General features: G+C 43.5%; 1 protein-coding gene across 3 annotated transcripts in view; it reads left to right on the top strand.

Moving 5' to 3' along the window:
* The window catches only part of LOC134337448 (phospholipid phosphatase 2-like), a 150,482-nt gene that overhangs the window by 119,465 nt on the left and 12,970 nt on the right, over positions 1–18,047 (top strand). For all 3 annotated transcript variants that reach the window (XM_063032466.1, XM_063032465.1, XM_063032464.1), the window contains one exon: positions 10,860–10,917. In XM_063032466.1, coding sequence (XP_062888536.1) covers positions 10,860–10,917 — 58 coding nt within the window. The remainder of the gene's footprint in view (positions 1–10,859; positions 10,918–18,047) is intronic.

The following is an 18,047-nucleotide window of genomic DNA, read 5'->3' as shown; positions in this document are numbered from 1 at the left end:
GTAGTCTTGGGCAAAAATTGAAGTTGAGATTTGTGGAAGCTAAGACCTAAGCTTTTCAGGAGGCTGTTTTAGTAGCTGAAGGCATGATAATTAAATATGATGGCAAGTGAGAGGACTTCATAATGTCTAGGGTTGTAGAGTTAGATGTGGGCAGCATCACAGAGATGCTCAGCAAGAAGAAGATTAAATTTTAAAACTGAGGGTTGATTAACTGGGCGTCAACTTGGAATGGCATGGACGGAGGTGAATAGTGAAGAGGGATTGATGCAGGTCACACAATAGGCAGTGGCATCTAATTTCCATTGGGTGAGAGTAAATGGCCAGAAGTGCATTAGAATGTATAAGGGATTTTTCATTAACTCCATTCTCATTGATTCTGAACAAGAAGATTACTATAGGTCAAGGAATAGGCTTCCTGTTATCTCCAGACCTTTGAAGAATGAGCATTTGGCCTTTATAGTACATGAATTTTTTAAAAAAGTCTCCAAATCTATGTGTGAATAAGGATTTCACTGGTAGGTGAGCTTGAGCAGAGGTATAGTTTGGTATTCAGAGTGCTCAACTTTATTTAATCCTGCAAACTACTTTTCCTTCATACAGTTGGAGGCTCCCTCATTTTAAGAAATAAATGCTCAGCTATTTGGATTTAGGAGTAATTCTAGTGAGATTATTTATTCCTCCAACCATCACTTTCAGTAGATTTTATGAAACTGCAGTGTAATCAATAAGCAGATTTCAGTATCTGCTGGTCTATAATATTCGCTTTTTAATATTTGACAGTAATGGATTAGTTCATCCCGGACTATTTATAAATACAGGTGTGTTTTTTTATCATTTCAAATGACCTTAACTTGGCTCCGCACTGAACTGAGGCTGCGTCCTGCTTCTGCTGTGATGCCTGACTTCGTATCTGTGTTCGTAAACTTCAGTTCTGATGCTATTTGCATTTTTTTTTATGATTGCTTGTTTTTTATGTTTCTGCATATTGGGTGTTTGATGTTTTTTTTTAATGGGCATACTGGGTTTCTTTGTTTTGTGGCTGCCTGTAAGGAGATGAATCTCAAGGTTGTATAAGTTATACATATTTCAATAATATATGTGTTTTGAACTTTGAAGTAATGTTCAGAGCCTGAATGTTCTTAAGTGCTGGATTTGAATCTGAATCTAGATCAAAAATAGGTTGTTTTCCCTCTTCTGGCTATTTACCACCTAGCTCACTGCAGCAAAATGGAACCATGCCATGCTGAGCAATGATTCAAACCAATTTGTCAGCCCTGCTCTGCCAGGCCACTGGGGGCAGTGGGAAAGATTACTGGTGCAATAGAGACTGGTGTTAGACAGCAGACATCCCCTCTCTCCCGGAAATTCCGGGAGTCTCCCGCATATTAATAGTGGCTCCCCGATGCCCGCAAATTATATACAATATCACGGAAATCAATTTTTTTGAGAGCGAGCGAGAGAAAAGCAAAAGAGAGCACACAAGCGACCACGAGAGAGAGTGAGAGCGCGCCATGGCAGAGTGTTCCAAAAAAATTTATAAAACGTATATCACCCCAGACTACACTAAAGTGTACCCCTGCCTAATAGGGGTCAAAATAATGACAGTGTTGCTCGCTGCACTGTTTGCAACAATGACTTTTCTATTGCCCATGGTGGGTTAAGACTGTAAAAGACGTGTTGAGGTGAGTTTAACAGGTGTCATTCGTTCGTTAGCATAGCTAACGTTATTTAAACTAGCTGGCCAGCTGCTAACGAGCTACTCTATTGCAAACATCCCACCTCTCCCGGAAGTCTCCAGCAAATTGATGGTGCTACCTCGCTGAAATGAGTTTTTGCAGGGTGGGATGTCTGAGACAGGCTGCCTTGCAGTTTACTGGAGTACAACAGGGGAATCGTGTCTCTGTTGATCTAACACCAAAATTTGTCCTTGGGTGATCAGGCTAAGCATGCCTGTTCATTGGAAGTGAAATGCATTGTGCAGACACCACAGTGTCCAATTAGTGTTTCTAATCTGAGGATGAATATCATTCCTGGGCAATAAAACATGTATTTTATTATCAGTTGCATTCAGCTGTAAGCAGTTGCTTTGGCAACACTTGACAGATGTACTGTATTTAAAGCATGTTTATTGTATGGTGGATGTAACTAATCTCAAGCGTCTTCTCCATTGTGGTTCAGTTTATCATTGCTCAATCAAATGAATGGTACACTTTAAGTAATGATCTGCCTTAAAATTGCCCATCCCTCTGAACCTTTAGTTAAATATTTGCATTGTGTAGCCTGAGATGCTTTTAATAAGAGTTATTGTTGAAAGGCCTAATGGGGTTTTTTTGCATAAGGACTTAGCCATTTACACTTGGAAACAATAACTCACTCCAAGTGGACTCCCTGCTAGTCACATATTTTGCCTTGTCAGTTTCATGAAATTAACTACCATTGCCCTACTTTCATATTGTGAGTGTATTCCTTAATCTCAGTTTCTAAAGTGTTCTATTGTTATTTCTCACTGTGTGCTCTATAAGAATGCATGGGAAGTGTTTGAGAACAGTGAAAAACTTTTAAAAGCCACCTTTGTCAGGATATCCATAGCCTGCCTTAAATTATTTAACTTCAGCTCCCAGGGCATGTTCATTCCACTTGTCCCTTCCTCTCCCATCGATGGAGCAGTAGGTACATTCTTCAGTTAGGAAATGCTGGTGGTCAACTTTGACCTTGTGCTTGTCTGCCAAATTGAAATGTTTGCATCATTTGAGTGTGACTGTAGGGCAGGTCATGCTGAATAGAACAATGCAGAGCCTTGTTTTGCCTTGGCAGATTCTTTAAAGTTTCTCTTCAGTTGGATTAATTTCTATCCCATTACTGCATAGAACTTATTGTTGTGATTTGCTCCTTTTACCCTTTGATATCATCTCTCTAAGAGTTTGATCAGTGGTTCATTGTGTTGTTGGTACACTGCTGAATTCTGGATGTTCAAAGTTCAAAGTAAGTTTATTATCAAAGTACATACACTATGGCTACTTTATTAGGTACACCTGTTCATTAATACAAATATCTAATCAGCCAATCAGATGGCAGCAATGCAATGCAATGGTCAAGAGGTTCAGTTGTTGTTCAGATCAAACATCAGAATGGGGGAGAAATGAGATCCAAGTGACTTTGACTGGGGAATGATTATTGGAGCCAGACGGGGTGATTTGAATATCTCAGAAACTGCTGATCTCCTGGGATTTTCACACACACAACAGTCTATAGGGTTTACAGAAAATGGTGCAAAAAAAACAAAAAAAAAATCCAGTAAGCATCGGTTCTGTGGGCGAAAATGCCTTGTTAGTGAGAGAGGTCGGAGGAGAATGGCCAGACTGTTTCAAGCTGATAGAAAGACAACAGTAACTCAAATAACTACACATTATAACAGTGGAATGCAGAAGTACATCTCTGAATGCACTGTACATCAAACCTAGAAGTGGATGGGCTACAGCACAGAAAGACCTCTGTGGCCAATCGATTAAGTACCTAATAAAGAACTACAATAGAATCAATGAAAAACTATACACAAAGACTGACAAACAACTAATATGCAAAAGAAAGCAATATGCAAATAAAAATAATAATTTATAATGCATAAGTATATAAATAATACTGAGAACCTGAATTGTGGAGTTCTTGAAAGTAGCTCTAGTTATTCCAGAACCTGTGTTTTTTTTATTAAAACTTGGGTCAGCCAAGAGCAGAAAGCCTGTTGGGCTTGAGAGTCTTAAGCAAATGGAACAACATCCGTTGTGGTGTATCTCACTTATGAAGACTCAAACCCCTCTTCTCTTGCTCACCACCACGTTTGCACACTGGCGTTGCTCAAACTTAAACACTCGGTCAAAGGGGTACTCTTGGCCACATGTTCTTCATGCAGTATACTGCTTGCTTGGTCAGGAATCATTTTAGCATCGAGCTTGTGCAGGCTGCATGTGGTGAACCTTCTGAATCGGGTGGAGAGCATCAGATTCTTCAGCCCTTGGCGTTCACCCAGTGGAACTGCTTTGACGTAAAGAGCTTAGCCAATGGGGGAAATGATCTGGGATCCTTTTTGTATAATGGCAAATGATTCCGCTTCCCCTTTTCCAACGAATTATTGCCAGCTTGTGTAACATCTTCCACAATGCTGGCTTTCAAGATGACTTGCAGTAGTACGTTTTTTAAAGGAGTGTCAGAAGTTATTTATATTAACCTAATGGCTTCAGTATCTTTTTCACGTTCCTTGAAGGGTGCAGCTCAATGGATGAGCAATAGGGTGTGGTAGCACAGTGGATAGGCAGAACTGCTAGTCAAAGGCTGGGCCCAGAGCCATTCTATGAAAAATCAATTTGGTGTAATCAATAACAGTAATCGTGAAACTATTGGACTGTGGATAAAAACCCATATGGTTTCATAATGTACATCAAAGAAAGAAATCTGACACACTCCCCAATTTAGGCTATGTGCAACACTGCTGCTATGACAGTATGACTGACTGATAACTACTGCCCTCTCACATTAAGGACACTTTGGGTTTGGTAGTAAATATTCTCTGTCAGCAGCACCTGCATCCTGTGAATCAATTGAAGTTCAAGGTTTAGTTTATTTATAACCTTGCCTACATTTGGAAAGGAATCAAAAGTCTCACAGTTTGCTGTTCATTCCAACCAACAGTGTCACAGTGCTCTGCATCTTTTAATTTCTGCAATGATCTTTTGGAACTGATCACTTTGGACTTGGTCATTTAACAGTATCTCACTGCTTCTCCAACCTGGCCATCTCCTTGACTAAAACACCTGCACATGGACTAAAACAGCTGGCAGCTGCTGTCTGAGGAATGCAGTCAGCCAACTGTGATGTATCCAAGTGGATTTGGAAAGCAAAGGCTGAGCTGAGTTCTTCCTGGGGGAGTGAAGACCAAAAAATGCTACAGATACTGAAAATCTGAAATAAAATCAGAAACTATTGGAAGCTCACAACAAGTCAGGCAGCATCTGTGGAAAGACAAAGAGTTAATGTCTCAGGTTGAATACGGTTCATTAAGTTCTGAGTTTTCCATAAGGTGTTCGGGTGACGGTGCTACTGTGCATCTCTTGCGGGGAATACAGTAGTTGATTTTCAGAAACACAGCATTGCTTGTAGGATTTCGACTAATTTTGTGCCTCCCGCAACTGACTCATGTCAGTTAAAAGCGTTGAACAGTCACTGAGATTCAAAGTACATTTATTATCAAAGTATGCATACAGAATACAACTCTTGAGGTTCATCCTCTTACAGGCAGCCATGAAACAAAGAAACACCATGGAACCATGATGTTCAAGAAAACACCAAACACCACAAGTGCAAAATAAAAATTGTGCAAACGGCAAAAAAATGACAAGTGATTATCTAACATCAAACCAGGGGTCCAGTGTTCAGTTTAGATCAATTGAGTGCCATGCCGCTAGCCCAGTGCAGGCCACTAGTTCAGTCTGCATCCATCTCCCTGATCAAACCACTCAAAAATGGGGGGGGGGGGGGGACGTAATCAGAATCCAGGTACACATTTAACATCAACCCCGAAGTCCCCTAAAACGCGTCCACAGCCTCGCCAATCAATCCTTGCGATGTCAATTCCAAGGCTACTGCACGTCCCCTCCAACAGCAGCGAGGGAGAGGGAGACCGTTCAAGCGCAGGCAGATGGCGCCAACACCCGGCCATCCTCCGCTCCCTCCTTCGCCGACTTCAACCTTGCTTGACGCCTGAATCGGAGAGCAGCCACGGAGTCGACCGTGGGCTTGAGCTGTCTTCAGGCTTTCCAGGCCACAGACCCTGCTCCAAACCTCACCAAACCCCCCCCCCCCACCCACCTTGGAGACAGCAAAGTGCATGATCATTCAAACAGCCCAAAAGCACATTGTCAAAATGCACATGACGGGTTCCAGTCGCTGCAGCTTAGTAGTGGAATCATATTTGGAAGGTAGTGTAAATGAAGTGGTTTCTGAACTGTCTGAAGGATGTTGGTGTTAGTTGTGTTGTTCGCTGAAGCCACCTTGAAAATCACTGGTATGGCTTCCATTGGAGTCATACTGGAGTGTTGCAGCTTTTGAGGAATATGTACTGTTCTCTCAAACCAAGTCCTGGCTCTTTACAATACCTTCCTAATACAAATTAAAGTGAGCATGCCATGATATTTACTACAACAAGGGTTATGGACCCCCACCATTAACCGAGGAGTCCCTGGACCCCAGGTTGGGAAACTTTGCACTGCTAGTTATTCCTAACCAGTAATCAGAGACAGATCCTGAGCCCCAAAGGCTAGGATGCATCCATTCCTCAAACGAAGGATCAAATGAGGTCCTCAGAACTAAAATACTGCAGGTAATAAAACATAGAAAAAGAAAATGTCAAAAATGGTCAGTAGGGTAGGCAGCATCTGAGAAGGAAGAAACAGTACTAATGTTCAAAGTCGCTGACCTTTTATTGGAGCTGAGAGAAGTTGGAGACAAAACGTTTTAAATTACAAAGGAACGGAAGAGATAGAGGCAATCAAGGAAAAACTATGGTGAAAGTGTGGAGGCTTAGAGTGATAGGGTGACACGGTGGTGCTACCCAAAGGGCATGAATGAAGAGATGCAGGAATTGCCATGATGCCATTGCAATAGTGGATTGTCACCTTGTCGTGGTGGAGAAGCATGTGTGGTCCTGTGATCCCGAGAGCAATGCCGTCTGGAGCTATGCTCCTGGTAGGGTCACCCATGGCGGTAAGGTCGAGGGTGAGGTCCCTGACAAAGAACAATCCAACCAAGACCTCAACGGTGGAACAGGTGGACGAAGTTACTTCGAACTCAATGGCTGTGAAGGCGGATGAAGGCTGCAACAAATCCATCAGCTCCAATCGTTATGGTTTCCATGCCATTGGAATCAGTTGGTTGGTTTGTGAAGTATCGTGTGCTTCTTGGAGTGCAACATCAAGTACACGTTAAACAAATACACAGGTGTCTTCGCTCTGTGGGCCACTTCTTCAGAACGAAGACCATCATCCTCGACCTCGAGGGATAACCACGGCGATGACGAGTGAAAGCAAGAATGAATTTTGGATTCCATTGGGTGGTCCTTATTGAGTTCTGCCCAGACCAGAGAGACACAGTCGCAAATCCTTCACTCTGGATTTTTGATGTTACTTGCGCAGATTCATATTTGTTGGAAAAGTGGGAGTGTGGCCAACTCTATTTAAGCAATATATCACTGTGAAACAATACCTTCAAGATAACCCTTTGTTCAAAAGTTTGATCAAGATTATTTCCAGATGTACTGCCCAGAACAAACACTGCTAGCATTAACCTGATAGCTTGTGACAGTAATTTTGTGATCTACATTCAGTGCCTTGGAAAAAGTATTCAGTCCCAACAGCAATTTTCACATCTTCCAATTTTCTAAATTTAAACTATACTGAAGTAAGATTTTTGAGCGAATCTACAAAACATTGTGCATCATGTCAAATTAGAAGAAATTTTCCAAAACCTGTCAAAAATTTATGAAAAAATTAGAAACCAAAATTGTGAGACTGAAAAAAGGAGGAGGAGGAGGAGGAGAAGATGGCGGTGCGACGCAGCGCGCGCGGCCTCTCCGGTGAATGATATCTGTAATCTGTCAAGTAGGGTACCGTGCACAATTCTGATTTGATGGAGACAGACGTGAGAGTACAGAGGAACATCTGGAGAAACTTCTGAAATGCCCGCTTCGCTGCTGCTGCTACTGTGTAGTCCGGAATCTCTGGAGGAGAAGGCACCGAATCCTCGGCTTAGCTTGTTTTGGCGGCCGGGGCAAGGTCGAAGGCGCTTGGCAGAGGATGGCTCTCGGGAGGCTGTATCAGAGGGGCTGGTCGGAGGCTCAAAATTTTCGGATGGACGGACTCAGTGTCGGCTGTTGTTGGGTGCTTCCAATGCATCGGCAGTTGTCGGTGCCTGGAGGTTTATGGCAGGGAGTTTTTAGATTATGAAGACACTCAGTCCTCTTTTATTGTCATTTAGTAATGCATGCATTAAGAAATAGAAACATAGAAAATAGGTGCAGGAGTAGGCCATTCGGCCCTTCGAGCCTGCACCGCCATTTATTATGATCATGGCTGATCATCCAACTCAGAACCCCGCCCCAGCCTTCCCTCCATACCCCCTGACCCCCATAGCCACAAGGGCCATATCTAACTCCCTCTTAAATATAGCCAATGAACTGGCCTCAACAGTTTCCTGTGGCAGAGAATTCCACAGATTCACCACTCTCTGTGTGAAGAAGTTTTTCCTAATCTCGGTCCTAAAAGGCTTCCCCTCTATCCTCAAACTGTGACCCCTCGTTCTGGACTTCCACAACATCGGGAACAATCTTCCTGCATCTAGCCTGTCCAATCCCTTTAGGATCTTATACGTTTCAATCAGATCCCCCCTCAATCTTCTAAATTCCAACGAGTACTAGCCCAGTTCATCCAGTCTTTCTTCATATGAAAGTCCTGCCATCCCAGGAATCAATCTGGTGAACCTTCTTTGTACTCCCTCTATGGCAAAGATGTCTTTCCTCAGATTAGGGGACCAAAACTGCACTCCAGGTGTGGTCTCACCAATATTTCCTCCGGTGTGATATCACAAAACACAGGACAGACCAAGACTGAAAAAAACTAACAAAACCACATAATTATAACACATAGTTACAACAGTGCAACAGTACCATAACTTGATGAAGAAGTCCATGAGCACAGTAAAAGTTCAAAGACTCTCAAGTGTCCCACATCTCACACAGACGGGAGAAGGAAGAAAAACTCTCCCTGCCATACCCGCCCACGGTCCGCCCCTGAGTCATCCAAAAACTTCGAGCTCTGATCAGCTCTCCGACACCGAGTACTGAGCGCCATCTCTATCCGAACAATTCAACCTCAACCACGGTCGCCAACAGCAGGCAAAGCCGGGGACTTTGAGGCCTACCCTCCAAAAGATTCCCAACCGCACAGTAACAACAGTAGCGAAGGAGCGTTTCAGAAATTTTTCCAGATGTTCCTCTGTGCTTTCACATCCATTTCCATCAAATCAGAATTGTCCACGGCCCCTATTTAATGGATACAATATCATTTTCCACCGGAGGACTGCGCACGCACAGCGCGCTGCTTTTCTCTCCTCCCGTTTCTCCATTGTGCCGCCTGCTATCAGGGACTCAGGAATCGATCGGGACTTTGAACTTTTTTTTTACCGTGCCCATGGTCTGCTCTTCATCAAATTATGGTATTGCTTTGCACTGCTGTAACTATATGTTATAATTATGTGGTTCCATCAGTGTTAGTCTTTGGTTTGTCCTGTTTTTCTGTGATATCATTCTGGAGGAACATTGTATTATTTCTTAATGCATGCATGCATTTCTAAATGACAATAAACGAGGACTGAGTGTTCTCGTAATCTGAGTATTCATCCCATTTGTAATTACTATACTAACTTTCCTCAGGTGCAATATTTTACCTTGTAAACTGATCCAATTTGTTGATGTAGACAATTGGAGGATCAACTGTTTTCAATTAATTCATAAGAATAAATACTCCCCCTTTCTGTAAGGTCCAACAGTATGGTGCATTTTCATCAGACCAAACCAAAGTGAAGACAAAAGGGTATTGTCGACAAGTCAGGGAAATAAATGATAATAGAGAAGAACAAATCAGGGGAAGGGTACAAGACCATCTCAATGGCACTGAACTTACCTCAGAGCTCAGTGCAGTCCATCATGAAAAAGTGGAAAAAATACTAAACTACAGCGATACTGCCAAAATCAGGCCACCCATCTTCACCAGAGAACAATGGCACTTGTAAGGGAAGCTACTGTGATACCAACAGTCACTCTGAGTGAGCTGCTGAAGTCAATGGCTGCCACTGGAGATTAAGTTCATGGCTCCATAATCTCCAAGGCCTTGCACAAAAGGGGTATTTATGGAAGAGTAGCGAGGAAGATGCACTGGCTAAAAAAAAAGGCAATCCTTGCCTGTAAAGACTTTGCAAGCATCACTTAGAAGTTATTGTTGTCAGATGAAACTTAAGTGGAACTTTAAATCTAATACTGCATATCAGCCAGGTAACACAATCCATACTGTAAAGTATGGTGGAATTGGCATCATGCCATTTTTCAACAGCAGGGACAGGGAATCTGGTCAGGATGGATGGGATGATGAACGCTGCTAAATATAGAGAGATCCGGGATAAAAACCTGCCAGCCTCTGCCTGAAAGCCCAAATTGGGGAAGAAGTTTGTCTTTTAGCAGAACAACGAGCCAAAGCACACTGCCAGAGCAACAATGGAGTGGCTTCAAATGAAGAAAGTTGCTGTCCTTGAGTGGCCAAGTCAGAGTCCTGACCTTAACCCAATTGAACATCTCCGGCAAGACCTCAGGACTGCTGTCCACTGCTGCTCCCCAACTTACTGGCACAGCTTGAGCAATTTTGCAAGGAAGAATGCACAAATTGTGTTACATCACATCATGTAAAGCTATGAGACTTATCCAAAAAAGACTACTGGCTGTAATTCAACTAAGTACAGAACAAAGCGGGGGTGGGCTGCTGATATTTCAGCTTTTGTATTTTTAGTTTTCAACAGTTTTCCCTACTTTTTGGGCTCTACTGTGAAAAAGGAGCATGTGATTCACAAATAAAAACTCTCAGTTAAAGTGATTAAAAACCCCGGTTGTAATACTCATTTATGTGAACAAAGGGTTGAGGACTAATTACTTTTACAAGATACTGCATGATAAGCTGAAGTTTAACTCCTGAGCTGTACTCTATTTTGATCTACAGAGAATGGAGAAGCTATATAATTCAAATGTCTAAATTTTTAATATTTTGCAGGTTATCATTTTATTCTGGCCACTCGTCATTTGGAATGTACTGCATGGTTTTCCTCTCAGTAAGTACCCACAAATACTTGTTGTATCCTACTCATTAACTCCGAGACCCATTATTGCTTTCAGCTATGAATGGTGAGGGCAGATGCATTTGTTTAAAAACTAATTTGTGTATAATGTGAAAGAACAGCAAGAATGTTATTAGGTATACCTGTTCACCTCGTTAGTAAATATCTCATCAGCCAATCACGTGGCAGCAACTCAATGCATAAAAGCATGCTGACATGGTCAAGAGGTTCAGTTGTTACAACTTCAATTCACTGTGCTGATACTTGACTTCCAAGGGTTGAATTATGGAAATGAATTGAAAACATTATGATAGAGTAAAACAAGTAATTGTTTTACTGTTGTGACGTACCAAGTTACAGTGAAAAGTGTTTGCATGCCACCTAGACAGATCATTGCACTCGGAGACCACTCTATTAGGTACACCTGGTCATTAATATGACTATCTAGTCAGCCAAACATTTGGCAGCAGTTCAATGCATAAGAACATGCAATATTCAAGAGGTTCAGTTGTTGTTCAGACCAAACATCAGAATGGGAAAGAAATGTTATCTAAGTTACTTCGACCATGAAATAATTGTGGATGCCAGATTGAGTGGTTTGAGTATCTCAGAAACAGCTGATCTCCTGGGATTTTCACTCACAGCAGTCTCTAGAGTTTACAGAAGATAGTGCGGAAAGCAAAAAAAAATTCCATTGAGCGGCAGTTCTGTGGGAGAAAACACCTTGTTAATGAGAGAGGTCAGAGGAGAATGGCCAGACTGGTTCAAGCTGACAGGAGGGCAACAGTAATTTAAATAACCACGCGTTGCAACAGTGGTGTGTAGAAGAGCATTTCTGAGTGCACAACATGTTGAACCTGGAAGTGGGTGGGCTTCAGAAGCAGAAGACCATGAGTATACACTCAGTGGCCATTTTATTTGGTACAGGAAGTACCTAACAAAGTGGCCTCTGTGTGTACATTTTGGGTCATTATTGCTAAGGGAGTACTTAGTCTGCAGATAGATGCTAAAACATCTTTGTTACTGCAGTCAGAAAATTTTTAATGTCTTACTTGGTCATATAGCAATTATCTTGAGGTCTTTTGATATTTGCCTGTTATCTACTCTTACTTCTACAATAAAGTGACTGCACTGATATTATTTATTTTGGCTGTACACCCCCTCTCTTTCCTCAGGAATATCCTGAATAAATAAGATTGGGTTGAAATTTATCATTTAGTTGTTTGTACTTAATATCAGTGTACAGCAACTGTTAATTGCATTCCGCTTCCATGATTTGTTTCATTTCTGTCACTTTATGCCGTGGTTTTAGTGTATGTGGTCAAAGATATATCATTGTGGCTTTAACATAGAAAATAAATACGAGTATGTTGTGTGAAGCTTGGCAGTAAATAGAACTCTATAAAGGAGAGGATGGCATCAATTGAGCCAGACTTCAGAAAGGATGGTTTTAAAGAATGGATATACATGGTGTGGGCAGAGCTGAGGAGAGGCATGATGGGAATTTCACAAGGTAATGAAATGGAAAATGCTGTCAGCAAAAATGTTGAAAGGTTAAAGACCAGACCCCAAGTCCCTTCATCTTCACTGAGCAGCAGAATGACTTAGTGAGTCCTGATGAAGGGTCTCGGCCCGAAACTTCGACTGTTTACTTTTTTCCGTAGGTGCTGCCTCGCCTGCTAAGTCCCTCCAGCATTTTTTGTAAGTTGCATAACTCAAGGCTGATTTACACTTTTGCGTCAAATCGACGCCGTACATACGGCATCGCCGCGAACCCTACGCAGAGTCTACGCGGATCCCTACACCGTAGCCTGACGCGCACCTCTCCCAAAGTGTAACTACGCATCGCGGCAACACAGATTGCAACAACAGTGATTGGTCGGCTTGGTAGCATCGCATTTCCTCCTACACTGCAATAGCTTCCCATCGGACGACTGAAGGGCAGGGAAGGAACTCTGGCTGCAATGCTTTCCATAAAGCTTTACAGACCTCCGAAATTATGGAGGACACATTTCGCTTTTACGAAAAAAGACGCTCGCTTTAAACTTGTTTACCCCAAGAAAGACTACCATGACCATGAAGCCTTGCACAGGCAGGTGTGTGCGCATGCGCTACATGCCCGAATTGCAGAGTGACGCAGACGCACCAACGCACAAGTATAAATGCTCACAACGCGCGTAGGCTACGGCGTCCATTTGACGCAGAAGTATAAATCAGCCTTTAGTGATACTATACTTCGTGTCTTCCCTTCAGAATGGTTCAGTGTGCTAATCAATCAGTCCTCTGCTACAGCGAACTCTCAAAGTAATTGAAACTCATTTGGTCTGTATGAGTGAAAGAGACAAAGAATGAAAAAACTCCTTGTCAGATCACATCAAGTGCTCCACACCTTAGCAGTGAAATTGGTCTTGGAAAGAGTGCAACTGAAATTCACCGTGCTGATACTTGACTTCCGAAGTTTGAGTTATGAGGAGTGATTGTACAAAACAGATTTGCTTTTCCTGAAAGAGGAAAGTTTAATTGTGATGTGCACAAAATGCTGGAGAAACATAATGTAAAGGTGTCAAAGTTTGAGGAAAGGGAAACCATATTTCTTTAACTGTTAATTCATCTGTTTATTGAGATACAGTGCAAAATAGGTTCTTCCAGCCTCTCGAGCTGCGCCACCTAGCAAACCCCGATTTAACCCTTGCCTTATTTTAGATGATCTACAATGACCAATTAATCTATTATGTTCTTGCTCTGTGGGAGGAAACTGGAGCACCTGGAGGAAATCCACATCATCACAGGAAGAACGTACAAACTCCTTACAGAGATCAGCAGGAGTAAATCTGGGTCACTGGTGCAAGATTGCGTTAGGTTAGAGCCGTAGAATAAGGGCAGTATTGTAAATAGTCTCCATCATCATGACATTTCCCCCCCCCCGCGTTGTGACTGGGACCAAGTACCACTGTCGATGAGTAGGTGGACCTACTCGAGTGAAACTGCGCTGGCTCACAAGCTACCAAAAATGGTGAGGCACTGTTCATGGGCTGCTTGGAAATCTGATGGCAGAGGGAAAGAAGCTGTTCCTAAAACATTGTGTGTGTCATCATGCTCCTGTACCTCCTCCCTAATGGTAGTAATGAGAAGATTCTCTGATATGCTAACTCCTAGGAACTTAAAGCTACTGACACTCCACTTCTGATTTCCTGATGAGGACTGACTCACAGACCACCGGCTTCTTCCTCCTGTAGTCAGTAATCGGCTCTTTGGTTTTGCTGGCGTTCGGTGAGAAGTTCTTGGTGTGGATCCATTCAAATCAAAATCTGAATTTCAACGCTGTTTGCTTTGTGGCTTTGGTGACAGCACAGCAGCTCAGTGGGGAGGAAATCTGATGTTTTGTTTTGAAGTTTGAATAATGCAGGACAGGATTATCCTGTGTGCATGTTAATTTTCGGAGAACTCCCTCTAGTGACTGATCATTAAGTAAGCAGCCTTATGCTTTTGAAATATCGAGCCACGGAGACACCACAGAAACAGGCCTTTCTGCCATCCGTGCCCATGCTGGCTATTAAATAACTCTCTATACCAGTCCCAAACACCAGCACGTGGTCCGTAGCCAACTTGGCCTTGATGATTAGATACATACCATCACCACCACTCAGGCTGTGCACTCCTGGTTCCCAACCACCCTTTGAACTCAGATTCCCTCTACCCCTGACCCTACCTAAACCCATCCCCTCTAGTTTTAGATACCTCTGCCTTGAGGAAGAGTTTCCTATCTACACCCTTCATTAGCTTGTATACCCATTAGTTCCCCATAACGGCCATGCTGAACAGAGCAAATCACCTTCAGCTTATCCAACCGCTTCTCATACTGTATGAAGCACTCTATCATGGGCATCATCCCATGAGTCTTCTCTGCACCACTGATTTCATCCTCTAGTGCGATCAACAGAACTAGTTGCTCCTTTTTTTTTTGTTGCAATTGTGCATGATTTTGATATGGGTGGACTGGCTCTGCGGCCTAAAGTTAACAAACGACCCAGCTCGATTGAACTGAACTGATCTGAATATGCCTAGTCTGGTGGGATGATTCGTGGTTTCGTGTTCTATAGTCATTGTTACAGCGTCAGTGACCCGGATTCAGATCCTGTCGCTGTCTGTAAAGAGTTTGTACCTTCTCCCCGTGATGGCGTGGGGTTTCTGCAGGCGCTGCAGATTCTTTCATGTTCCAGAGGTGTAGGGGTTAGTAAATTAATTGCTCACATAGGTCTAACAGGACGGTGGAGGATCGGTAGGTTAGATGGGCCTGTTGCCATACTGTGTCTCTAAAAACAAAATCCTCTATCTCCTCCCTCTCTAACCATTCCTATTCCTTCTCTTCTTCATTAGACCCCATCCAACTTGTTGCCCATGTTCCACCCTGGTCAGCTCCTCTCATTCACCACCTCCGCATCTTGGATGCTTGCACCAAGACCCAATGCACTATGTGGACCGGCTCCCCGCATGACAGAAAGCAGATTGGCAGTTCAAATGTTTCGCAAAACGATGATAACATTGCCTGTTGAGTATAAGATACATTTACTGTGAACATAAATATTTTTGATAACTTGAAATATGTTGGACAGTCATGGGGGGGTGGTGGTGAAAGGAGGATTTTGTCCCATGGTTGCTGGAAATTGCAACCAACAATTCCATCCCACAACATTTCACAATCCTTCAGTCTTGTTGGCTTGTGCTGAATAATGTTCCTATGTGAATTTGATTCCAGTTACATAGACCTTTACATCATATTTTCTGCTGGGTTAGCACAAAGGCATAAATCAAATCTACTGGCAAGCTGAAATCCCAGTTTTATTTTTCAGTCAATTTTGACCCAAGGCAAAGGAATCAAATCCTGTTTGTACGTGGCCAACGGCACATTTCGGTCTATTCAAGTCACTTTTCTGTTCTCCTATCCCATCTTCTAGATCAATGCACCCTTCTGTGAGGGGCGAAATGATCCAACCAAGCTGCTGTGGTGACTTGGTGTCTCCCCACCTCCCCACCACCACACTTACAATGACCCTAACACCATGCCAACGAGTAGAGTTTACTGTGAATTAACTTCTGATAATTTTCAGGAAATTGGGCACAAATTCTCTCACAAACAAGTGAAAATCTGCAGATGTTGGAAATACAAGCAACACACACAAAATGCTGGCCAGACAGCATCTTTGCAAAAAAGTACAGTCGATGTTTCAGGCTGTGACCCTTCAGCGGGACTGAAGAAAAAAAGCTGAGGAGTTGATTTAAAACATGGGGGGAGGGGAGAGAGAACAGGGTGATAGGTGAAACCTGAAGGGGGAGGGATGCAGTAAAGAGCTGGGAAGTTGGTTGGTGGAAAATTACAGGGCTGGAGACGGAGGAGTCCGATAGGAGAGAACAGAAGGCCATGGAGACAAGAAAAGTGGGAGAGGAGCACCAGAGTGAAGTGATGGGCGGGCAAAGAGATGAGGTGAGAGGGAAAAAGGGATGGGGAATGGTGAAGGGGATGGGGAGCAGTTGGGCATTACCGGAAGTTTGAGGAATCAATGTTGATGCCATCAAGTTGGAGGCTATCCAGACGGAATATAAGCTGTTTATTCCTCTAACTTGATTGTGGCCTCATCTTGATAGTGGAGGAGGCCATGGATAGACATATCGGAATGGGAAGTGGAATTAAAATGGATGGCCACTGGAAGATCCAGTTTTTTATGGCAGACGGAGCGTAGTTGCTTGGCAAAGTGGTCTCCCAATCTATGTCAGGTATCACCGATATACAGAAGGCCAGACCAGGGAGCACCAAACACAGTAAATGACCCCAACGTGCTCACAGGTGAAATGTCGCCTCACCTGAATGGTAGTGAGAGAGGAGGTGTAGGGGCAGGTGTAGCACTTGTTCCACTTGCAAAGATAAGTTCCAGGAAGGAGATTAGTGGAGAGGGATGAATTGGCAAGGGAGTCGCGTAGGAAAGCAGAAAGGGGTGGGGAGCAAAGATGTGCTTGGTGGTGGGTTCCCTTTGGAGATGGCAGCAGAGGCTGGTGGGGTGGTAGGTGAGGACAAGAGGAACCCTATCCCTGGTAGGGTGGTGGGAGAATTGGGTAAGAACAGATGTGCGTGGAATGGAGGAGAAGCGGTTGAGGGCAATGGTGATGGTGAAGGAAAGGAAGCCCCTTTCTTTGAAGAAGGAGGACATCTCCTTCATTCTGGAATGAAAAGCCTCATCCCAAAAGCAGATATGGCAGAGACAAAGAAATTGAGAGACAGGGATGGCATGTACATTTGATTTCTTGAACTTCTGGTAATGCCCCCCCCCCCAAAGCATTCCCCTTTTTCCCCTCTCACCTTATCTCCTTGCCTGCCCCATCGCCTCCCTCTGGTTCTCCTCCCCCCTCTTCTTTCTTCCATGACCTCCTATTCTCTCCTGTGAGACTTGCCCTTCTCCAGCTCTGTTTTTATGTAACAGGGTGGGAGGAGGTTGCCCAGGTAGCTGTGGGAGTCCACGGGTTTGTAATAGACATCAATAGATGAACTGTCTCCAGAGATGGAGACAGAGAGATTGAGAAAGGAGAGGGAGGTGTCAGAAATGGACCAGTTAACTTTGACGGCAGGGTGGAAGTTGGGGGCAAAGAGAACGAAGTCGATAAGTTCCGCATGTGTGCAGGAAGCAGCACCAATGCAGACATCAATGTAGCGTAGGAAAAGTGCAGGACTGTTACCAGTGCAGGCTTGGAAATAGACTGTTCCACATAGCCGACAAACAAGCAGGCATCACTGGGACCCATGCAAGTGCCCACGGCTACACCTTTTGTTTGGAGGAAGTGGGGGGAGCCAAAGGAGAAGTTATTTAGAGTAAGGACAAGTTCCGCTAGGTGGAGGAGAGTGGTGGTAGATCTGCAAATGCTGGAAATCCAAGCAACACACACAGATTACTGGAGGAAATCAGCAGGCCACGCAGCATCATTGGAAAAGAGTTAACAGTTCATGTTTTGAGCTGAGAGAAGGGCCTTGGCCTGAAACACCAAATGTTTATTCATTTCCATAGATGCTGCCTGGCCTGCTGAGCTCCTCCAGCATATTATGTGTGTTACACAAATTCTCTCTGCTGTAGTTAGCC

The sequence above is a fragment of the Mobula hypostoma genome, chromosome 24 (genome assembly GCF_963921235.1).
Source record: "Mobula hypostoma chromosome 24, sMobHyp1.1, whole genome shotgun sequence".
NCBI lineage: Eukaryota > Metazoa > Chordata > Chondrichthyes > Myliobatiformes > Myliobatidae > Mobula > Mobula hypostoma.
This window is presented reverse-complemented; position numbering and strand designations above follow the sequence as displayed.